Below are 24,999 nucleotides of genomic sequence, written 5' to 3' on the forward strand. Positions count from 1 at the left end.
CTGATCATTTTCAAAAATTGTACTGTATTTAATTTTTTTTCAGTATTATATGGGTCAAGGTTATCACCACTGTATTTATCAACATGGCGCACGGACGGACTTTGTTTCCGCGTTTGCCTTTTAATATATTTTTAACTTTTTAGCAATTTTAGGATTTTATTTGTGCGCCTTATTATGGCGCATTTCAACAGAGATGTAGAGGGGTTTACTGCATCACGTGTGGTTAAGACGATCGGCTCTGAAAACGTTGATAATTACACGGTAAGCAGTGAGCCTAGAGGCTAGAGGAAAAATTGAAACGTGACTCAACTTTTTACTTTTTGTTTCGATTTTGATATAGATCTAAATTGAATTACGGAGGTAAATATTTAATATGTATGGCTCAACTGTGTGTAGATGTAGTGAAGTAAAATCTTTTGACCGAGATGATTGACCGATACTCATTATTCATGTTACTCAAACACGAAAGTTAATAATATTTAAAAGTTACTTTTCTTTTTTCGTAGTTGAAGGATGAGTCTTTTGTGTATTCTTTGTTGCAGTTATAAGCTTCACAATCAATTCTAGTAGCATTATCTGTGCAATCAATTTCTATGATAGACCTTGCTCACTAAAGGTTTGTTTCTTTGATTCATGGACACAATTAAAATTGATCTGAATTATTGAAAATTCCCACTCTACCTCAACTTTCCTTATTACAGATACTGGGAAGCATTTTATATGTATGACCCCTGCATTTATTTGACCAGGCACACCCCTTTTTATTTGGATAAAAACGTTTTGAAAACTTTGACCTGGTGTCCCACATTTCTTTTACTACCTGATTTCCCATATCTTTTGAATGTTTTCTCAGTTCTCTTCACTTGATGGAGAGCAGAGGGAGGATTTTATGAGATGAGCCTTGCTAGGTCATCAATTTGAAGACCGTATGATACAGAGAATAAAAGGTTCTGTCTTTTATCGTATCAGTATAGACAGTTTCTTATTCCTTCTGATTGTTTTATTTAATCAGTGACTAAAAAGTTGTACCTTATTAACCATTTCAGGTATATATCCTAGAAGTATACTGTGGCAGCTATTCATGGACAGTAAGACACAGATACAGTGAATTTCATGAGCTTCATGAGAGGGTAGGGCCTGTTAATTTTCTGTTTTAATATACAACTTGTGATGAGTTTTAACTGTTTGACTTTGTGTCCAGTCCATGTTTAGGTAAAGCTTACGTATATAAGGCCATTTCTAACAATTGAATAAAACTTAAAATAATAATTTTGACATAAGAAAATTAACTTAATTTGATACAAGGAGCAAGAATAATACAATAACCATAAAGCTTTTAATCTTGTCTTAGAAGACGGATCAAAAGTGATCATACTTATAGCATTCTGTCTTTATCTTAAGCTTGTGACTAAGTACAAAATAGACAAGACTCTGCTCCCACCCAAGAAAGTGTTTGGCAATCAGAATGAGGAGTTTATCAAGAAGAGGCAGGCAGACCTGGAGTTGTACCTACAGGTTCTAATGCACTACCTGCCAAAACTTCCACCGGAGCTGGCTTTCTTCCTGGATTTTGATAAATATGTGAGTGTTTTGCTTTGTTGAATGTTGTATGTCTATTTTTATATGTGAAGATAAAGGATGTAGTAAATTGGTATTTCTTTTCTTATTTTGGAGATGTTTAATATGTCAACAGCAATAATTTTATCGAATGCAGAAAATCAACATCTTGCTTTAAACTTATTTATAAATACATGTGCAAGCATGACCCCATCTTACCAAAACATTTTAGATGTATTTCACTTTTTGTTTAATTTTAGGAAATCCACGGTATAACACAACTTTTAGCAGAGCATCTCTTTGAAAAAGGTAAATCATCTGTCATACTTTGTAGATTAAAAGAAAAAATTGATGACTAGTATCAGTTAACAAGGTATATCAGTATGATATAAGATGTACTTAGTTGTATGCTGTTTATGTTAAACATTCTAAAGACCAGTTGTATTTGATGTCACATATATGCACTATACAATATAATTAAGCTTGATTATTGTAAAAAACAAATGGTGAAGGTGCTGCACTTTGACAAAAGCTACATCAGCAAAGTCAGGAAAAATCTCAAAGTTGTAATCCTTCATTTTAAACGTATTTAGACATATTGGTTAAAAAAAAAAGAAAGTATTGTAGCTGTCAAACTGTAAGGTAGAAGACCACTTGCTTTTAATACTGCTTTTTTATTATTCTCCATTAGTGAAAAAAGGATTTGTACGTCTACCAGGTGTCTTATCCTATGTTTATTTTTTTTTTTGTGTGGACTATATTTCATTGCAGGAGAAAAAATTCTCCAATCTCAGCAAACCTTTGTGGTGTCTCCTCTTCATTTAAATGCTGTGACACAGAGGTTGAAACTGCCAGAACCCACCTGTGGTAAGTGTTGAAGCTACTTTTGGTAAAATTGCCAAAAAAATAACAGTCCCCTCCTTTCTCTCTCTCTCTCTCTCTCTCAAACACGCACACACACACACACACACACACACACATGGGACAGAAGCAATGTACACAAAAATGCACAGGTCCATGTATAATCTAAGCAAGGAGGTATATGAAATGCAAAGTGCTTCTGGCAGAGGTTGGGCTGATATGAGGAATCCTGAACAACTTGAAGTCTACTTTTTTTGGCTATTGTAAAATTTTCAGACCATAAAAAAACTTTTTGCATGGGTACAAATCTTCTTGCTTTCAGGTTTAAGTGACCTTTTATTTTTGCTTTGTTGTTATTTAAACACAGTAACATTTTAGTGCTTAGACATTGCTTTATATTTGTATTAGATATACTGTAGACAGTAGCATTTCACCTTTTATGCATGAGCTTTGATATTTCCTACTTGTGCACTTTTTGTTATGACGCAAATAGAAAGCCTTACACTGCTATCTTGTATTTGGTCATTGTTTTCTTAATAGCAGGCATGAAGTGTTCAGATTTACTGTAGAATTATGTACTGTGTTGTACAAAATGTTACAAATCTGAAATGCTTATTTTGGTGGTTTTAATGTTGACACAGCATTCAATTTCTTTGTGACAGACAGAAATCTTTTTACACTTGATATTTAAAACTCAGGTTGATCTGACCGAAAATTTTACTATGTGCTCTTTGTTACTTAATGTATATTTCACAGCAGTTGTATCTTAAATATTTTCTGTTTCCTCACCCACAGATCATGTTTTAATCTGTAAGTGTTATAAGCCTATTTTTTCCTCCTTATGCTTGAGATGCACTTAACACTGCTGTACAAAAACCTGATTGAATAATTGAACTTACTTTAAAACTTTTTTAATCAGAATGATTGGAAAGGTGCATTTGTAACAGAGACATTTTTCTTTAACCAAGTCATATTTCAACTATCGTCAGTCTGATTTATAAAAAAAATTTTTTTTATCTGAGTCATATTTCAATAATTCTAAATAGGTAATGAAAACACATCAGAACTAGATTAAATGATATTGTAGTCAGTTAACCATGATGTCCCTATGTATTTATTCAACTTACAATTTACAATAATAAAGTTGGTGCACAAATGGCTTTAAAATGTACACTCCCTTTGTAGAGAAAATGGCTTTCATATGAATTGCTAGAGGTGAAAAAAAATGTACCACTTGTGATTTGAGATTTGTACAATAGTATCATTATACGTAAAGATAACAATTATAACAATGTTCTTTTACAGTGAATTCCCTTTGAATTTTAATAGATAATAATAAATGGAGATTTAAATTTAAATGACACAAGTTTCAGTAAACAAATTTGGACAGATTTACATAATTCAAAAGAAACAAAAGAATGTTAAGTAGCCTAAGAAATATTTCTGGATAATCAGCAATCAAATTTTAATAAATACACAGGTTATCAGGTGTATCATTTTGCTGACAGGTTTGCAACACAAAATATGTACAGATAATGTTTATCATGCACATGACATTTCGATTGAGAGTCTGATCATTTTGCAAATGACTAATCAATTTTGTATTTCAATTTAATCAGTTGTGGTGCACAATTTTGCTTGTTTTGATATTCCCAGGGGTAAACCTGTATTTAAATCAACAGCAGAATAACTCATGTTGACAAAAGGAAATTAAGTTATTAGAATTTTGTGTGTGTGTGTGTGTACATGTCTGTGTGCATATTTATTTTCATGCACAGAGTTTGCTTTCCTGCACATAAGCACATTGGTATAGCACACTGATGCACAGCTAGCTCTTCCACTGCATATCTCTAATGATTTGAGTTTTATATTCTGATTTCAATAGCACTTTTAATTTAAAGCTTTTACATAGTTTAACAGATAATGGCTACTTAAGTTAATATAATGCACCTGATAAATAAATGATTTTAGATAACTTATGCAAAGCAATATATATATATATATATATATATATATATATATATATATATATATATATATATATATATATATATATATATATATATATATATATATATATATATATATATATATATGAATTTTGAGCTTTTTCTATTTTAAAATAGATACATATTTATATCCTTTGGTTTTAAAAAGAAAAAATACAGTTACCAAAGTAGTGTCTATTGTTTAGATAATTGTTCACTTTTTATTTAGTATATGAAATCTTAATTCTAAAATGCCAAATTATCAAGAATTTTGTTTCTCATTTTCAGATACAGGAGATATGAGAAAAGATTTAGGCCATATTTTAGATTTTTTTACTAGATTAAAATATCTAAAGGTGAGTTATTTGAAAGGCCTGTTCAGACATGGTCTTACTTAAACCAGAAATGGTCTGGATGACATCACCATAAAGTCAGGGCAGTGTGTGTGTTTGGCTTTTTTATACACATTCTGGTTTTCACATAGACTTTATCTTGTTCTTTTGGTGATTATTACCAGATTGTTTTTGTTTTAAGTTGGATAGAAAGATGTTCCAAATTTGCTTTGTCTTTCTAACATTTTTATTTGTTTTTGTTTTTGTTTTAAAGAAATGTTCAATTTTTATGCACAATAATAGTTTAAAACTTTGCTTCTGATTGTTTTTTATTTATTCATTTTTTAAAAATATATCCTTTGGCATCTTTATTTCAGATAAAGATAAATAAACATGGGGACATGTTTATATATTAAATATATCACAAGTGCATTGAGATTAAAACTGACCAAAGAAAATCCAAAATTTTATAATTATTATTATTTGTTAGTTTGTCAACTAATATGCTAACCTGGCCTCACTTATTTATTAATTCTCTGTAGCTCCAAAGAATTAACATTTACTGTTTGATTTATCTGTAAACCACCCTCCAAGGTTATTAAATGTTATTATAATATTTATAATTAGTGACTGACTATGTTAACAGCACTTACTGGCACAGTCCTATGAAATGCTACACACTGATGCAGGGAGCTCTGAAGATATAGTAAAGAGTTCTCGTATCATTGTGGAGTGGTCCATAGGTGTCTCCACTGCATGGAATACTTGTCCATAGGTGTCACCACTGCATGGGTAAATAAAATAAAGGTGTTTCCACGGCATGGAATGTGGGTTCTCTTGCTAAGTCACGCTCGGTGTAATCAGCTTAATTGTCTGCCCACCTTGTAACTTTAAGTACTTGGTAAAGTCAGGAAAACTTTGTGGTCCATGATGTTGTTCATGTTGCTTTGTGAGGGGGCGTGCCAGACAATTAAGCTGATTACATTGACTGTGCCTTAGCTAGAATCTCTGCTGAGATGGATCGATCCTGCTAGTATGATAACTTCCATTCTGAGCACAGCCTAGTTGTTTTCACTGCATGGAATGGTGATCCATACCTTTCCCCACAACATGGGTAACTGAAGTAACCATTGGTTCTCAGGGTGTTTCTTCTGTACAGAATACTTCACTGTAGGTGTCTCTGCTGCACAGTATAGTACTGTTCCCTGGATTGTGCACAATGTGAACTGGTTGATGTCTTAAGTTTTGATGAATGATTGTAATTTCTTCACTTATTTACAGTTTTGTGACTTAGAAGTATTGTTGTCTGCATGTCTTAATGTCATATAATTTGATATATATAGATGTGGTTAGGGAGGTCTATAATGACATACCGCTAAGGGTAGGGTAACTGAATTAATATTTGCTAGCTTTATCATAACATTTCTAAGTCAGCTGTATTCTCATTTTATATGTTTGTATCTTATGCTCTCTAACAATCAAGTAAAAATATTCTGTTTTGAATTTTGAATTATTAAAGCTTTTCTGTTCCAGATATTGGGCACTAAAGAGCCTTTAGGCACCAGCAATATTGAAGTCAATCAGTTGTCCTTTGAAATGAATTGCTTCAAGTCACTTACAGTGCTAGAGGTATACAGTGAAGCAATAACTGTATTGCAAATATATTAAAACATAAACAAAAACAGTGTTCAGCCAGTGTGCTGTTTAATTCTTTTTATTTGTATTATAAAGCTTGATTTAAACATTATGTGATTAAGGTTTTATTTCTGCAGATTATCTGAAGAGCAGTGTCTTTAAGTCATCTTAATGATTTAAAAATCACACAAGAATTGAATTTTATTGATAGTTTTGTAATACTCCATTACAAAATAATGTCTCTGCATGGATTTATCACTGCTTCATTTACAGCTTGACCAGTGTAATATTGGCACAATCTCTGTGGTGGACACAGTCAAAAAGACACTGAAACACCTTATAGTCCACGGGTCTTTGCAAGCACTCAAGGTGAGGGGGAAAATGGGGATACATGAAATTTTTAAAGGCATTCAATAACTGTCAGACCTTTATATGAAAATAGTAAATTCTTAAAAATTGAATAAGCACGGAGATTTTAGTATTATCCCCATTATCACCATGGTATGCCCTATCCAAAACTGATGAGAGAAAAGCAATCCACATCCATGTTTTCGTGTTTTATACCTATTAATTTTACCATCTCAAAATGAAGATTCACTAGTCCCTATCTTCACTCTCAAAATCAAGTGGCTCAAAATCTAATAACTTTTATGTCATTGTAGGACATGCTGCTCCGTGACATCGTGTACTGGCAGACTGAGGACACAGAGGAAACGGCTGTGTTACCAGTGTGGGAATCACTGCAGGCAGCTGACTTCAGTCACAATGAGATCAAAGAAATTGATGAGTCTGTGGTGAGAAATTTGATTCTAAATTAGATGTGAATACGATTTTATGTAGCTGTGATTTTATTGCAGTTGTAAAGAAATATTCTTGAATTTTTGACATGCCTCCTCACAATCACCACCTTTACCACACACACACACACACACACACACACACACACACACACACACACACACAGAATATTGGGAAGATAAGATTGTATTGATATAATTTTAACTATTTATTTTTTTCAGAGACTTATGCCTCGTCTTGAATACCTAGATCTGAGTCGCAATCAACTCTCTGATGTACAGCATCTTCACTACCTTCCTGCACTTAGCCAGGTCAACTTGGCCCACAACAGACTCCGCACACTGGAGTCACTGCATGTGCGACTCGGCAACGTGAAAATACTTAATCTGTCGGGCAATCAACTGGATACACTGGAAGGTTTGTTCCTTGAAAGTGATATATGTTACCTCTTTTTTCACTCTTGTATCATATTTATGTGTAACTAAATAACTAGTATTCGTAAGTCTAAACAGATAATATTTACCAAATATTTTGTACTGACATATTTTTCAGTATTTGTGTGAGATGTTGCTGGAAATTTTTCTAAAGCCATAATTAGCATAAAGGCCTTAGGTAGATAAAATAGCAGCATCTTTAAACTAGGGACACAGTTTCAATTAACTTATGTTTAGACTGCATTTATAGCACATGTTTATATGATTTATTACTGTTTTTCTTTTTTTTTTTTTAAATATATACTTAGGTCTGTCCAAGCTTTACTCTCTGGAAACATTGAATGTCAGCAAAAATAAATTAGCTGAGGTGAGAAAACAATGTTTGGTACTTGACGATTTAAGAATCAAATACTGTAAAGTGAGTGAAAACATGCATTTCAAGATTATGTAATGACACAAGGGCATTGTGAAGAAAGCCTGTATGTGAGCGTCCATTTGGTCACTGGTCAGAAGATGGCTACATTTTGTATTAGAAAACTGGGAGAAGTAAAAATATGTTGCTGTTATTCCAAGTAGAGAGCATGTTATGCATTATAAAAATCTCCTCCGCTTTGAGTTTCATTCTGTGTGTTATTACATTGTCTTATCTAACACATGGTTACACATCAAACCTAACACAATGTCACACCTAACACACTGTCACACCCAGTACACTGTCACACCTAACACAATTGTTTATTGCTGTAATTTCAGGTAGAAAATGTGCAATGTATAGGCAAGCTTCCCTGCCTTGAGAATCTCATCCTCCGTGATAACCCTATCAGGACTGTGGTAGACTACAGAGTGGCTGTACTGGAGCTGTTTGGAGACAGAGCTAAAGAGGTGAATAGCGGAAATTGATTTTGGTTGAATGGTCTTGATTGAATAGTTTAATTTGTTTGCATTGGCTTTTGGCCCTATACTTTAAGTTATAAGTGTAGTTAAATCATCATTATTATGTTAAATTTTAAAAAAAGTTCTGACAGTCCCTGTATGTGAATGAAAGATAAAACGTTACAATTTTCATTTCAGGATAATTCATTACTATGGTGACATTTTTGGAAATATTTAGTTTTGTATATATTATGCAAATATTATTGTTTTTATATAAGATAAGAAAATAACAATCATAAGAAGAAAATAGAATAAGGTAATTATTTTCTTCATTTAGGTTCTACTTGACAAAGAGGCAACAACACAACAAGAACTTGATAAGATAGCAGTAAGACTGGCCTTACAAAAAGCAAAAGATGACAGGGCAAAGAGGCAGAGCACCTCTAGTACAGCAGACACATCTTCTATACCAAATTAACGGTAGTTTCTCCAACATAACAATAGGTGGCGTGACTGCCTACTGCCAAGGTGGCAGATGGCCAAGACAAGAGTATCAAATGTTCAGTACAGAAGCAAATGGCAGATATCACATCTGTGGAGATTGGAGAAGGGAGGAAAATGGCATCTTTTTGCAAGAGTTAAAAGGATGCCAGAATCAGCTACCTCTCAGTTACCTGCATGGTATTTGTGATCAGCCTGTGTCCTGTCCAGGAAGGAGTGATAGTTCACCAATGCTGTAAAATGAACAGATACACCACTGGCCAGTAAAACTGCTGTACAACAGACTGAAGACTAATGTTGAAGGGTCCTTGTATTGAGGCCTAGCCTGGAGAAAAATATATATTGTATGGCACCAACGCAAAAAATTTGTGGCATTTTTTTCCACATATGAAAGGATGAATATCACCACTTTAATGGCAACTGGGATGTTTATGACCAAAAATTTGAGGAGCGAGGGGATGTTTTGTCATTACAAAAAAGGACATATGATATGTCATGTGAGAGTCATGTGACATATCATTTGAGCCATGTGACATATTGAGTAATAGTCACTTACTCTATAGATATGTACATGTATGTAATTAACTTTCTTAAACCCATCATTGGTGTGGGTAACTGCTATTATTTGGGCTCTCCTATAGCAATATAGCAATATTTAGCCTTGTATAAGTTACCGAGGCACATACAGACATGATGCAATACCAAGACTGGTTTAGGTCCATATTTTCCCACCAAAAAAACGCCAACTGATTAACACCACATTTTTTGTGCAGGCTAGTTTGGGTCAGTTTTTGTTTCTGAATGCAAAGGCATCTGGCGTGTCTAATAAGCCTCAAAAATAACTAAATGAATGTACTCCTATTCGTTTTATTAACAGTATGGTACTACATTTTTTATGCCGAAAAGCTGCATGTGGCCAAAACAGTTACTTTAAGGAGGCAGATAAATACCTTTATGACTGACTCCACTGACATGGAGACTTTAAAGTCTACATTCCATTGGCATTTGAGATTGAACTAAATCTGTAATAGATGTCTTTTCCTAAAAGGGGGAAAGTTTTATTTTGTGTGCTTTATGAAAACTGATGTTCTGAATTCACCAGTCCTCTGTGATAGTTTACACAGTATGTGATAGGATTAATGTGATGTATTTGATTGTTGTTGAAATAGTTTTATAAGCAGGATTTAAGTTGATCTCTCCAAAACCATCGTCTTCTTTCCTCAAGAGCGCATTCAGAACAGATGATCCACATATTAATTGATCTGTCGACTAAATGTGGCCGACCCCACCTTAAAGCAAGCCATCTAAATCTCTTGATGGTCTCCATGCCTCCACACGTGCCATTATGGATTAAATCTCGGCTCTGAGGTTTAATTGTTAGGCCCCTGCAGGGACGGAGGGAGACCATCAGGGGATTAGCGGCATTGCTTTTAAGTGGGTCAGCCATATTTAGTCGACGGATCAATTAGTCCGCAGATCAACTCATTCTGAATGCGCTCTTAGTGTAAGGAATAAGAATATCTGGATCTGTACACAGACGTGGCTATGTTAAGAGTTGAGGTTTGGTTCAGTTCTGAACCTAGATTAGTAACAGTCAAGCAAGATGCTACAACGATTTTAAATACCTGATAATTTCTCTTTTAGATAAATGTTAGTGATTAGGCAGTTTTTAGCTGATTTACTGTTTTTAGATTGTGCAACTTGATAATATGCAACATTTGGAGTCTTGCATGCCATGTGAAGATTTCTTCACTGTACAATGTTAACACTTGAGGCAAAGCATTTTCTACTCTTTTATAACTTAAAGATATTTTATTAGTGTTTTTGTGGCACACACTTCACTTTTCTTGAAGTATTGTTTAGAAATGATACAGAGAAACATACTTTTCTCATGGAACTTCATGAACTTGAAGAAATTTTTGCACTGCAGATTAATAAGAAAAGATTTACCCCCATGTTTTTACAAAGAACATGGTATTACTGCAGTCTTTTTGTTGATTTTTAGAGCACGATTAATGCAAGAAAGGAAAAGAATGAAGTTGGGATCTTTTCAAAGGCTCTCATAAAATAACACTGATAAATCCAGTGTTACACACCAAAGAGAATGCATTCTGAAAAGTCTTTGTACGAAAAATTATTGTTATAATATTATGTGAGATTAGAATATATGTCTTGTGAAGGGTTCTTTGTAATTTGTAGTGAAATGTATCTTGTGCTTTTTGTCAAATTTGAAGAGAGGGCAGGGCACCCATTTATCCACAAGATTAAGCGCTCCACATTGAATGTTTTGAAACAAAATATTTTATTCTTAGAATATAGATTTAAAATTACATAGTGGCAGTGCCATTGTATGTGTCTGCCTTTCAACTATTGTCTTTTTTATATGTTTTTGGTAACAGCATAATCAGTGGAAGTGTATGGTATTAAAAAGTCAATTAAATGTTTAGAGAAGTATGTGGTAGAAAACTGAGGCAACATATTTGTATGTGTGTAGTTTGGGTGGGGGGTTATATGTGCTTGTTTGTCTGAGTCTGTATCCTTAAAATTTGCTGTCCATGTGTTTATTATAAGATATATATATTTTCCCCTTTAAGATAATGAGGTGTAGTTATTTCATGTCCATAAATATGTGAATGCCCTATAAACTTGAAGTGTATATTTTAAGACATAAGGAGTGAATGACAAAATGCTACAGGAAATGGATTTTATGTATATTGATATTTCTCAATGCCGTTAAGCTTCCCTTCATTCATACGAATTGCTGCATCCAAGTCTGTTTTCTAAATCAGTTTTTTAAGAACATGACAGTTTGTCATCTTCATTTCTCGTCATTAAAATTCAGTGTGGATTTTTTGAATGACAAACAAGCCAAATAACTGATCACAGAACTTGTTGATAAGGCAATTCCCCCTATGCCTCTTGTGAAATATGTACAAAGAAAGATAAAAAGTATACATACATTAAATGAGCAGCCTGTTGTAGTGTTTAATTTGAAAAATGCGTTTTAAAAAGCAATAAGATTTTAATTTTTAAAATTACAACTTTTTTATTGAAGCAGTGTTTTACTTTAAATTTTGGGATAGGAATAATTTTACAACTCGGAACTGGTGCGTCCTGATAGTCCAAAGGCACTGCGGGTAGGGTATCTACCTAAACAGCGTACCGACGGCAGATTTCAACAACTTGTCATGGAGTAGCCTGTTGATGTTTATATTTCTATGTAAAATACTTTTTAAAAAGCAAACATATTTTGATAATAATCCCCCCATAACATAAAATGGTTGGGAAATCAGATAATAATATTTGACAAATGAAGGTTTTTTAAGTTTGAAAACAAAATATAATGCACCAATAGCCTATGTAGGCCTACTGAATGATAACAGAGAATAGTGTTCACAAGCATTGATCGATGAGCATCCAAAAGCGCCAACGAGCGTCCGCAGGAATAAAATAAGTGAAAAATCAACGATTAAGCAGATATTTATCAAGCGACGGCACTTGCAACACAAGATCAACAGGACTTGCAGAAGCGATTTTGCAAAGAACTGTAGAGGGGGGAGAAGATGCGGCAGAGAGAACAAGTCGAGTTTCGACGTCGTCTCGACTCTCTGTCACGTCACGCCGGCGTGCACACCCAGTCCACCTAAGTCATATGAGCAGAATTCAGTGAGTAGTTCATTATTTGTTCATCCGAGGAGTAATCTAACAGCTCCCAGGTAGCCCCCTGATTTTGACAAAGTCATGTGAAAGCCATGTGATTTCCACTAGGGTACGTATATAAACGGTTCTTCTTAAAGCACCAGTTTTACAGGAACCCAGTTTCACACAGCAGTTGTGGTGAGGGAAGAAACTCCAATATGAACCGGGCTATGACAATTGTTGTCTATACTTCTGTTCTAACAGTTTGTTTGGGACTGGACTATCCAAGGAACGGTCCCTGCAAAGGTGATTATGATGGGTAAGCAATGGTATATGTTGTCTCGAAGTTTGTCTTCGACGGAAAATATTTATTAATTTTATTTTCATTGGCTGTCTTTTGTTTTGTGGGCCAACACTTATGTCTTAGAGTTACATTACAATAAAAGAAAACGGGACAAAAAGAATTTCTTGCCTTCAACTATCTGTGAAAATTGTTCAAATGATACAAACGTTACCGTTACATACGTGACCAAACAAGAAGGTGAAGGTGTTGTTTTCTGATTCCACTAATTGTTCTCTGTTGTCGCAACTCTGTGGTTGCGTGTGACGTTGTGTATGTGCCACGCTGGTTTTTACACGCTACATGGTAACGCTCATTCTTCTTTGTTACGTAAATATGATACATACGTTACCGATACATACGTTACCATGTAGCGTGTAAATACTTTTATTTTTATTGTTTGTTGTCCGTTTTGCAAACAAACGCCTTATTCTTACGGTATACTACATTACAATAAAAAGGAAAAGCAGTTCAAGTATAGATTACTTGTCTTGAAACCGTTTGTTGAAATTGTTTATATGATAGATATATACGTTACCAAATAACGTGAAGGTATTGTTTTATGATTTCATTTTTTGTTCTATGTTGTCGCGACTCTGTGGTTGTATTGTATATGTGGAAGTATATACATTTTTTTATGCACCTTGAAAGATCTACATTATAGTTGTTAAATACAATCCGAGCTTTCGGCCCCTGGGCCTTCTTCGGGGATTATGAACAAAAAGTTAAAAAACGTAAAAAAAAACTCCTAGGATACGTGACGAAAGCTCGGATTGTATTTAACAACTATAATGTAGATCTTTCAAGGTGCATCAAAATATATATACTTCTATTTTTATCAAGATCTATACGGTGAATTAACCTCAATCATATTGTATATGTGTGCACGCTTATTACGTCGCTCATTCTTTTTTGTTACGTTAATATGATACATACGTTACCGTTATTACGTCACTCATTCTTCTTTGTTACGTTAAAATGATACACACGTTACCGTTATTACGTCGCTCATTCTTCTTTGTTACGTTAAAATGATACATACGTTACCGATACATACGGAAGGTAACGTATATATATCGGTAACGTATGTATCATATTTACGTAACAAAGAAGAATGAGCGACGTAAAACCATGCGCGGAACGTCGTAGGAACACAGAGAGTCGTGACAAAGGACAACAAACAATGAAATCAAAAAACAACACCTCGTTATTTGGCAAAGTAGATATCGGTAACGTATCTATCATATAAACAATTTCAACGAACGGTTTCAAGACAAGTATTCTATACTTGCCCTGCTTTTTCTTTTTATTGTAATGTAGTATACCATAAGAAAAAGGCGTTTGCTCACAAAACGGACAACAAACAATAAAAATAAAAGTATTTACATAAATATTTATTGATTCTATTTTCATTGGTTGCCTTTCGTTTTGTGGGCCAACACTTATGTCTTTATGTTACATTAAAATAAAAGAAAACGAGACAAATAAGATTTCTTGCCTCCAACTATCTGGGAAAATTGTTCATATGATACATACGTTACCGATACATACATGACCAATTAATATTTAGCTGTTGTTTTCTGATTCCATTGATTGTTCTCTGTTATCACGACTTTGTGAGTGCGTGCGACGTTGTATATGTACGCACACATGTTTTTATGTCGCTCATTCTTATTTGTTGACAAAAAAAAACTATGCAGATAATTGTCTTATTTTTCAGTCCTTACAAAGAGTCGGAGGTAAAAGAATACACTGCAATGGCTAACTGCACCGAGGGTCGCTTTGACTGGAACTTCCCCATGGGTGCAACTTTGTTTCGCATGCAGAGTTCAGTATACGATGACTTTCAGTTCTGTTTTCAAGATTTGTACGGCTCTCAACTGGCCGGGTACTGGAAAATTTACGACGTCACAGGCGAAAAGATTGTCCAGATCGCAAAACCCACTAGGAGAGGTAATATCTTAGTACGAAGAGGCACATTACAGAAAATTGACATAATGTTAAATTGTAATGACCGACTTTTAAATATGTTCAAATCATGAAAGATCTCATTTAGTCTAAAGGTGTGTTTTTATCTCAAGTAAAGGTGAAACTTGTTGCTGTGGTATCTAATCTAGGCCCTATATGCTGTTTCATGAATTAATTGTAAATATGTTGATTTCCCCCTCAATCTTTATGAAAAATATACACAAATATTTTACAGGTCAGGTTGTCTGTCGTCAATCCCAAAATGGCAGAGTTGGCCTTTTTCTGCAATCTACGGAGAAGAAAACATACGCCGCAGCGTTTGCGTACAAACTCGAGAGCAAATGATGATGACATTTCACACGAAGTTGACCCAAATTTGTGCATGGCATTATGATTACTTTTCTCACTTGTAAGCAGCTTCTGAAATAAATTCAAAGTTGTTTCTGTACAGCTTACTCGTCATTTTATTCTCAGAAAACACGTAGGAAGCTCTAACTCTAGGAAGCTTGTTGAAATATTTTGGGAGACGAATCATCAGCGCTAAAACCTGTATGTTAAGTACCGGGGTAGCTTTCCGTAGTTATCTATAATGTGCACTGAGAACTTAACCGTGTTCATTGTGTATCCATGCGTGTTTTCTCGTTAACCATTTTTTACTATTTTTGCGTCTCCTACAGTGATTCACCATATAAATATATAATATTTCAATTCGAAATTATAAGATCTCGCACATGTGTACTGTACAAAAGACACAAAGTTTAAACCTGTGCAAATGAGTAACAAAAGCGGGAAAGCTTAATGAATAATTAAACTAGCGACCATAAAATCCAGAGTGGTTTAACTCCCAAGAGGGAGGTAGGGGAGACCGGGGCTACCTGTAGTTGGCCCGGTTAGACACTTTTGGCCTTGTAGAGCCAACTAGGAATGAGTTAGAGTAACAAAACCGGTTTTAAAGTTAGCCCCATGAACTAAGCTATGTATGCAACGTCATTATTTTTCAAATATAATGCCAGATGGCTCACAATTTGACAAAAAAAGCAGTTGACGTCAGGGGGGCCAACTTGCCCCGCCACGGGGCAAGTTGGCCCCAGGGTCGGGGCAAGTTGGCCCCCCTATACAAAAATGAAGTAAATTTACCATGTAAACGCCTTGAATTACATTTTGATACATTTTTAATTTGATTTTTGAGAGTCTTTGATGAATAAATAGTTCAAATGAGGCAGATTTATTGAGGTTTCCGTACGTCACGTTGTAGGGGGGTCTATGTGTTGCAAGAACCAAAATATCTATCAATAGAATTTGTTTTATTTTAATAAAGAATAAATTAATAATGGTATAAAGCAGGTTTTTAATGAATGAAAACGAATAATAAATTTTCGTTTTAAAAGAAAGTAACAAATTCAGTTTTAAACCATCGAGTTTGTTTTAACAATGGTCTCTAGCTCTGTTGCGCGCAAAGGTTTGTGGGTAATATGATGGTCCAACTTGCCCCGAGTCAAGGGGGCCCAACTAGCCCCGGGTGCACACTTTTTATTTTAAAGGATGGCAGCCATTTATGGTGCTAGAATAAGCAACGATGATACATCTCTGTGAAACTTGAAACAATGAGCTTCAGTTTGATGCCCTATACATATATTATATTTGATCAAAAGCCTATGAAAATAGATTTTTAAATCTCTTAAACAAAATTACTTTTAGGTGCAAAAATCGTTTATTTCGACTCACCGCTTAAGTAAAACTTTTTAACGTCCGACACTTCCTTAGTATTGTAGGCTACGGTCACTTTACAAGAGTATGTGGCCAATTTTTTTTACCTCGTAGTTACTTTTTCATAAATGGACGGGGGGCCAACTTACCCGGAGTCCAACTAGCCCCGGTCTCCCCTACGTTGCGTAAATTGATATATGTGCACGAATTTGCTACATATTTTAACTTTCTTCGACCCAAATGGGTTTTAAAAAAAGCGCAGGTGCTTCTCTCTTTCTCTCTCCCACGCACTCCTTCTGTTTGTACTATTTTGTAAATAATAAAGAAAGCGCTCAAGTATAAAAATTAAATTCAAGTAATAAGAATTTATAACATATAATAGCAGCTTTTTTTTTTATCTGTAGTGATATCATCTTTAAATAAAATAAAAATACAGAAATAAAATGAAAAATACAGTGTTCCGGTACCGGGAATCGAACCCGGGCCGTCTGGGTGAAAACCAGAAATCCTAACCACTAGACCATACCGGACTACATGAAATCGTGGTACTTTTAAAAGTAAGTTCTTGACATGATTATAACTATTTAAAACAAAGATAACTAGGGTTAATTAGCATTTTAATTAACAAGTGTATAACGAAATTTTTTAAAAGGTAAACAAATGGTGATTAAAACGTAACAGATTTTAATTCAGAAGTAGCTAGTTTCACGAGCATGCGCAGTTCTTAAACCAAGTTAAGAATGTGTTAGTTGGGACGTGCAGTTGTGACGATTGCGTTTCACTCTTGCAAGATAGGAACACATTTTCTAATATCTAAATTGATGGAAAATTAATTTTTTTAGATAATTTTGTTTAAACTGCTAACTTTCCCCCCTGAATTAATTCTTAACAATATTATTGTTTGTCCACTTAATGTTCTTATCACTGATGCAGAAATAGGGGATATGCAGCTAAAAGCCCCCTTCCCCAAAATAAAATTACTCAACAATAGGCCCAGGCAAGAGTAACTGCCAAGAAACACGTGAAGTAAGATTTGCATTTCGTATTGTGATCTAAATGAATCAATCTTTTTCAATTTAGTATGATAACAACAGATAAATACATACATAAGATTTTTTTCACAATTTTATTACAAGTGTATTGCATTACACATTGTTGCATAATTTACATGGTTGTATACACATAAACAATAAATGAAATAAAAGTATTATACAAAAAGAGGCAATTTATTTGACCTTAAAATAAAGCCAATAGCTGTAACACAATGGTTGGGGGTATTTCTTTCTTATGGCTTTCCATTTTACTAACTTAAAAGTAATAAATTTGTATCTGTTAGCTTTCAACTTTGCACACCATCTTTGTGAATAAAAACATAGCTTATCAACTTCAAATCACTCACATAGTCAAAAACTAGTGCTCACAAAGCTGAGCAAATGGAAAGGAAAATACTGAACTGAACTGTAAACACTGCAGGGATTTTCCACGACCAGCTACAGTGCATACAACTTCCTGTTAGAAAACTATAATATAGTCATTAGAATTGGCAGATATGATGGCACATTTTATTGCTTTTATCTTAAGTCATGTTTTTATCGACAAGTCAATATTGAAAATTGAAAATAAAGCAAATTACAGAAATCTTCAAATGTGTCTTTTAAGTTGGTCAAGTAACCTAGCTCTGCAGTCTCAACAAGTACAAAAACCTACCCCTTGTATATGCATAATAAGTTACGTTGTGTCAAGAATTTCTACAGCTACAATTGTATTATAAGTTGGCTCTTTTTTGACACAACAAATTCCACTTCTTTGTCTTTCATTATTTCATTTGCTTTAATTTTTTTTAAAATAATTAAACAATTTCTGATCATTATGAAACATGAGATGTTCTTTGCACTATACACAGTTCAAATATTAATCAAAACTTAAGCCACAAAACAACAAGAATTCCCCAAACAAAACAATAACCATTTGGGCTAGAAATTAAGAGACTATGCAATGCTGACTTTTATTTCTATTCTTATGTCTTTTACCACTACCACTTTTACTACTTCCATTTGGCAAAGTGTTGGATTTCATAGAGGATGCCTTCATGGCTTTATCACTGTCATCAACATATGTGAGGCGGGCACCTGGGCGCCTCACTGGTCTGTAATAAAAGTCATCATCCTCTGAATCGCTGGAACTTGAACATGTGCTGCACTCGTCTCCAGACTGAACACGAAGAAACTTATCCACCACAGCATTTTCTAAAGCAACGTCAGAGGAAGTCTTATTCAGCTGTGAGGACGACTGCGATGTATTGTGTGCATCAACACTAGCGCCCCCTTCGGTTTCAGATCCAGATTGAAGATTTTGCGAAGGGGAGGAAGTAAAGCTCCTGCTTCGCTGACTCACGGAGGCATGGATGACTGGTTTTTCTTTGGGTCGTGATATGGGGTTCATCTGGTCATTCCCAGAGCTTGCCATGGCATAGTACCTATTCACTCGGTCTATGTAACGCTCAGTCCTTGTATAAGGTACTCTGCTGCTCTGATTGGTGAACTGAGGTGGAAGGGGTTGTAGGTGGGGTGGAAGAGGGGGGCGGGAATGGGACTGTGAAGAACGTGGATGGACCATGGGTCGTCCCAATGGGATCGGATTGACCTGTGAGTCTCCCTGTTGAGGCCTCGCTTGCAGTCTTTGACTGTTTAAGTTTGCTAAATCTCCTTGAGTGCCATTCTCTGACCTACTTCTTACATTAAGTTCTGTAGGCCTACTGGCTGCATTTGAGGGTCTAGTTCTCACTGTCAAGTCTCCATTTGGTGTGTGATATGTATGGGCCTGAGGAGAGTTTGGATACATGTATGATCCATTTGGGACTCGGGGAGGCAACTGTGAACTATTGGGGTTCACCACTGGCACCGCAGTCTGTGGCGGGAGCTGTTTTGGCCGTGTGTCCTGATCCGAGGTATTACTTATTAAACTATCAAAACTAGTGTCCCTGAGATCTATAGGGTTTCGACTCCGCCCCTTTTGGTGCTTGATATCAGGGGCCAATCGAGTCTGTGTTTTGTACACTTGAAGGTTGGCATACTCGCAGTCTGATTGGCTGCTGTTTCCTCCTCGATCTCTGCGACTGCAGTCTGAGGAACAGTAAATAACGCCGTGTTTGGGTAAGAAAGGTTTACCCAACAGTGGAGAGTTACAGGTGAAACACTTAAAGCAGCGGTCAGTGGCATGCCAGTGCTGACCATCATGAGTCATTTGTCCCTGGTCTACAGCAATGTGGTCGCCGCATGTGTCACAATACTCTGCAAACATCCTTTCGAAACATGTGCAGCAATATGGCCGCCCTTCGCGCATTATATAGCGCTGTCCGCCCAACTGCTGGTCGCATTCAAAGCAGCAGAAATGCTTCATGTGCCAGCTTCTTCCCTCTGCCTCTGTGCACTCGTCTGCAAATATTATCTGGAATGAAAAAATAAACAAGTTCAGAAGATTTAAATAACACATGTGAAGAATGAACCTCAACAGTTCCCAAAACATACACTGAAATAATGTGATAAATGACAAATTTGCAAAGACTAAAGGGCATACCTTTCCATTCCATATTCTCAAAAAGCCATCTGGCAAATTTTCTGCATGTAAAAAACTACTAGTACTGACTTTTCATTAAATGTCTTTTTAAACAAAAGAAATCCATCATGCATGGTAATTTTAAAAACAAAACATCTTGCCAACAAGTTCAATTTCCAGAAAATTTCAATGCATGACTAATATATACACGTCAATTTGAGAAATATCTTTTTTTAACATCATAAAATATATTTTATTGCAATATCTTCACCATCTTTGCTGTAGATTTGAAGCAACTTCTTTGGACTGTTACAAGCATGCAAACACTGCAAATTAGCCCCCAGATCCCATGCATAATAGATGAAGCATATTGTGAGCAGTTGGGGCCTGAATAATTGATGGAGGCCTAATTGCATCACTCTACAACAATGGAGAATTAGACTGATCTGTGTTCACACCAAACATGATTTATGGGACTCGGTTAGCATATCCTTCAGGTCTTGTCATTTCATTTTAATCTATTTTTGAATGCTAAAATGTCACTCCTTTTTACAGTCTTGCAAACAGAGATATCATTTAACAATTTCAAGATAGGGAATCACAGTGAAATTTGATAAAAATTTTGAAACAGATCAATACATGGTTGGTACTTTTTTAATGCAACTTAATGCAACGTGTGAGAAATATACACCTTATATTTCATTATCTTTTTCTTTATATTGTTCTTCAAAATAATTCATAGTAGAAATGACATCCACTAATGGGCACAAGTTTAGTAATGGCCTTATTAAATTTTTTTTTTCTTTGTCATTTACAAAGGAATTTTCCTGCTCATATACTATAAATACAGCCTAAACACTCAATGCTATCATGTGCAACATAAAATATTATCCATGCCCCGATGTAATTTGTTTTAAGCCAAAATAATGATATCCTATTCCAGAACTCCAGCATACTTCTGTTTCCTCTCTTTTAAATTTGGCATGCGACTGGTTTTAAATAATGACAAGCCAGAATTACGTGAATGTTAAACAGTACGTCTGACAGCTGAACATAACACAGAGCAACCTCAGGCAGTTCAAAGTCATTTCTTAAAGTAAATAATTAGGTCTCTTGATTTGAAGTTGCACACACGACAACATACATTTGCATAGATGTGTTTGACTTATGACCTTCGCATTAAAAATGCTAACAAACTATAACACAGTTTGCCTCATATATGTAAACATTCACACTAGATCAACATTTACCTTTCATTCTATTTTGAGTTCTGTCAAAAACAAGTAAAAAAAAAAAACCTTACCCCTGGATTAAGGGACATTTTTTATAACTTCAGAAAAACACAAACATGTTAAACATGTCCAAAGGACTCTTGTAAAATGAAGTAGCAGCCCTTTCAGAAAAAGCTTTCCATCAACCTAAACCTAATTCATCACCTTACCCACCTCGTCGCAAGCAGCACAGCGCGGCTTGAGATTCTCCGCATGATGTCTGCCGCAGTACACGTGCGAGTCCTTGTAGAAGTAGATCAAGTCGACCAGGAGCTCCTTGCACGTGAAGCAGATGAAACAGGCTGGGTGCCAGCAGTTACTGTGGCCAGCTCTGGAGGCAAATACTGCGATGTCTCCTCCCTTGATGGTCTCCTTACACTTGAAAGAAAGAAAGACGGGATTAGATGTCTGTTTACATATAGTAAATAAGAAATGTTCTTTTTTCTGCCATAGTCTTATTGCTCTCTCTCTCTCTCTCTCTCTCTCTCTCTCTCTCTCTCTCTGCATCACACACATGCGTGAGGGCATGCGCACATTTCCTATCAATAACAGTACCAATACCAAAACTGCCACACCTTCAATCTTCTCCTAACCTGAGTGACAGTGATATACTGCACTCATTCACACACAGACATCATCACTGACGGAGTCTCTCTCTGTCTAGAACTAGTTCTGAAACTACTGCTCTTTACCTGCTGTGATTGCTCTCAAATCACAAAATCGTCGTCACATTTCACACCTTAAAACCGAAGCCAGAAGTTACAAAATATGAAGCATTCTATGCTACATAGTAAAATACCTTATCCAAACAAATAACGTAACACCTTGCTAATTCCTGCTCGGAAAGAGTAGCTGTAAAAGGTTACAGGAATCGACATAACCTACAAAGCTCACTTCATTCAGTGCAACACACGTCAAAGTGCAGCCTTCAGAAATTTGAGCTGCCCTGCTTGGATAAGTTTCTAAAGACCCAAAGTTACGTTATTTTCTAGTTTTATGAAACAATCAGTCGGCTGATCCTGGGGCCCCATTATTAAACAGAAAATAAACAAACAAATCAGACCCCAATCTTTAAAGAAAGAATGGTACGCTTCAGAAGAAAATTATTCAAGTGAACAGGGGGTAAACTTCAATCATGATTTGACTATATTACTGCCCTCGGTCTCATTCACAGACCTGGATCACTCAGCCTAGCTCTTTAAACAGGTAGATTTTATTAAGAGAGGAAGAAAGAAGTTTTACAAAATACATTCAATGTAACATTTATTGACTCCAAATGTTTATTGTCAGGTGTTTTGTCCAACACTTCATTTGTAGTACAATTTTGTAAGCAAGCAACCATTTTATGGCAGGCGACCTCATAAACTTCTCCTAATCGGTTAAAAAGCCCGCACACTTCCAAGACTTCTGAGCATTTCTTTTTATGGCAAAGCTCAAGAATACCAATTTTAGACCAAATAGTTTTATGACGTTTAACAACACATGTTGCCTTAATCACTTCCATATTGTATGTCACTCTAGTCAATAGTAAATCTTATGCATTTAAATTACATGGTCACATTCTGTGATTACCAAAAGCAGTAAAATGCTTCAAATAACTTGACAAAGATTGAATTGTACAGGAACAGAAAAGAGCAAATGTAGTTTTTAGTGGGGGTCAGGTTTGGATGACCTAGTTGTCGTAAAAAAGAGATAAATCCATGCCCCACTGACAATCTCTCTCTTTTTCCTTCTCTATTTCAGATCTAATTTCAGGTAAGTGAAAAACTGTGCTGTTTTTTTCCACACATGACTAACATATTGCACTCTAAGGTTATCCAGTTTTTACGTTCACATTTTATAACGTGGCAACAATATTTTCCAAGCTCTGCCTTCCTCATGTTGCATGTGGATGTTTTTTATTCAATATGCTGTGTCGTTTTTTTTTTTTTTTTTTTTTGCTCTTTTTGATAATCTAGACACTTGGATACGCTTTGTCCTAGATTTATTACCTCCTAAAAAAGAAGCTTTAAGTGCCGAGACCTGCTGAGAAATAGGCAGGTGAGATGAGGTTGAGAATATCAAATGTAGGGATACCACCTGTACTGTAGCGCATCCTCAACTTTTTTAATGAAGGGAGAGACGTACAGGGGAAAATAAATAGCGCTTGCATTTCTTGCTTGCAATGCTGACAATATATGTTAAGGGAAGTCTCCCCACTCACACACGCATGCTCACGTGCACACAAAACAAAGGTAGTGTCATCCCTGCCCTCCAATTCTTTTGGGTTCAAATCTGAGATTTTTTGTGAAAATGCTTTGTTAACATACCTCATAACAGGACGTCCCCTGCATTGTGAGAGGTAGAGGACGCACACTTCCTCTTCCCAGCGCCTCTCTCTTCCTCTGGGTACTGAAGAGGCGCAGCTCCTTCCTCTCCTCCTCGCTGAGAGAATTACAGTAGCGTATTTCATTGTCGTGAGGGGGAAGCTGCTGCAGAAGTTGCTTTATTCTGTATTTTTCTCCAACACTGTTCAAATATGGTACTCTGTCTTCAGGAAGGGCGCTCATATATTGGTGAACCTACAAAGAGTAAGATTGCATTTTTGATGCCAATTCTACGAGATCACTTAATTATATATACAACGCATTGCTGTTTTAAAAGTTGGAAAAATGCTGATATTGCCTGTGGTTGAACAATCCTACACGGTGATTTTAGACATTTTTCTACATAAAGCTTTAAATTATACTTATGAATGAAGAGGAAAAGAGACAAAACAGTTTATCGCAAAATTGTGAAAATGAATAATTAATCAAGGTTAGAACTGCAATCTCAATATTTTAGTATTTAGCTATGGGGTAAATACCTGTCAAGTATGTTTACACATATTACAAGTATGTACCTTATAATCCAACTTTGTTGTGGCCCATTAACTGACATATTGCACAACAGAGGAACTCTTTAATCCTTTAACCCAAGTTACTTATCACTAATTACCTGTACTTCCAGCTCAGTTCGACCTAGTCGACTAATCACATGTCAGTCATAATTCCACTCTAGTGTATAAGCATTGTTATTCAGATCAATTGAGAACAGGGAAAATTCCACATTATAATTTTTCTGAGATGGAGGGGGGAGGGGGGGGAGCTGTATCACTTACTAGGGTACTTTTTGGAGAAATAAATGAAAGGACACAAGAGTGGAATTCCAATTTGGAGCCATTGTAGAAATTCTAGATGTTGTAATAAGGTTAAAATTTCACCACAAACTTGTAGCAAAGCTGCTTTTTTCAAGTGTGTGTGTGTGTGTGTGTGTGAGAGAGAGAGAAAGAGAGAGAGAAAGAAAGAAAGAGGGGGGAGAAAGAGAGAGCATCTATAAAGCAACCACAAGAGCGATAAAAAACTGATGAACATGGCGACAACAGTAGACAGATGTGAAAAGTGAGCAGCCTACACCACATCCATCTTTCCTTTAATTACAAAGTTCAATTGACGGTGAAATATCACTGTTGGCAGACCATATGGTGAATGTGACTAACAATGTAAGTCAATTTGCAGTGAC

The 24,999-nt window shown here is 35.5% G+C and overlaps 3 protein-coding genes and 1 non-coding gene across 9 annotated transcripts in view; 2 read left to right on the plus strand and 2 right to left on the minus strand.

The window, feature by feature from the left end:
* Nucleotides 1–57: 57 nt before the first annotated feature.
* On the plus strand, nucleotides 58–11,948 carry LOC106160481 (nischarin). 2 transcript variants are annotated; one of them, XM_013537102.3, is made up of 14 exons: nucleotides 58–261; nucleotides 1,047–1,130; nucleotides 1,402–1,581; nucleotides 1,818–1,866; nucleotides 2,329–2,424; nucleotides 3,214–3,228; nucleotides 4,695–4,762; nucleotides 6,272–6,367; nucleotides 6,647–6,742; nucleotides 7,036–7,167; nucleotides 7,393–7,588; nucleotides 7,914–7,972; nucleotides 8,359–8,487; nucleotides 8,816–11,948. In XM_013537102.3, exons 1-14 carry the CDS (start codon nucleotides 175–177, stop codon nucleotides 8,954–8,956), a joined length of 1,428 nt encoding a protein of 475 aa, XP_013392556.2. In that variant the 5' UTR covers nucleotides 58–174; the 3' UTR covers nucleotides 8,957–11,948. The 2 variants fall into 2 exon arrangements, with proteins under 2 accessions (XP_013392556.2, XP_013392557.1); XM_013537103.3 differs by lacking the exon at nucleotides 3,214–3,228.
* A 134-nt stretch (nucleotides 11,949–12,082) lies between these two features.
* Nucleotides 12,083–15,376, plus strand: LOC106160480 (uncharacterized). Of its 2 annotated transcripts, none has more exons than XM_087015899.1 (3): nucleotides 12,083–12,645; nucleotides 14,679–14,911; nucleotides 15,162–15,376. In XM_087015899.1, exons 1-3 carry the CDS (start codon nucleotides 12,632–12,634, stop codon nucleotides 15,269–15,271), a joined length of 357 nt encoding a protein of 118 aa, XP_086872025.1. In that variant the 5' UTR covers nucleotides 12,083–12,631; the 3' UTR covers nucleotides 15,272–15,376. The 2 variants fall into 2 exon arrangements, with proteins under 2 accessions (XP_086872025.1, XP_013392555.2); XM_013537101.2 differs by lacking the exon at nucleotides 12,083–12,645 and adding an exon at nucleotides 12,755–12,937.
* Nucleotides 15,377–17,091: 1,715 nt separating this feature from the next.
* Trnae-uuc (transfer RNA glutamic acid (anticodon UUC)) lies at nucleotides 17,092–17,163 on the minus strand. The gene has a single exon. It is a non-coding gene; the product is annotated as a tRNA-Glu (tRNA).
* A 577-nt stretch (nucleotides 17,164–17,740) lies between these two features.
* The window catches only part of LOC106169718 (prickle-like protein 2), a 31,528-nt gene continuing 24,269 nt past the window's right edge, over nucleotides 17,741–24,999 (minus strand). For all 4 annotated transcript variants that reach the window (XM_013549310.2, XM_013549309.2, XM_087015891.1 and 1 more), the window contains 3 exons: nucleotides 23,769–24,020; nucleotides 21,634–21,837; nucleotides 17,741–20,080 (listed from right to left, as the gene is read on the minus strand). In XM_013549310.2, coding sequence (XP_013404764.2) covers nucleotides 18,614–20,080; nucleotides 21,634–21,837; nucleotides 23,769–24,020 — 1,923 coding nt within the window. In that variant the 3' untranslated portion in view covers nucleotides 17,741–18,613. The remainder of the gene's footprint in view (nucleotides 20,081–21,633; nucleotides 21,838–23,768; nucleotides 24,021–24,999) is intronic.

This window comes from Lingula anatina, chromosome 6, assembly GCF_051362555.1.
Source record: "Lingula anatina isolate TDL-2025a chromosome 6, LinAna3.0, whole genome shotgun sequence".
Classification (NCBI taxonomy): Eukaryota; Metazoa; Brachiopoda; class Lingulata; order Lingulida; family Lingulidae; genus Lingula; species Lingula anatina.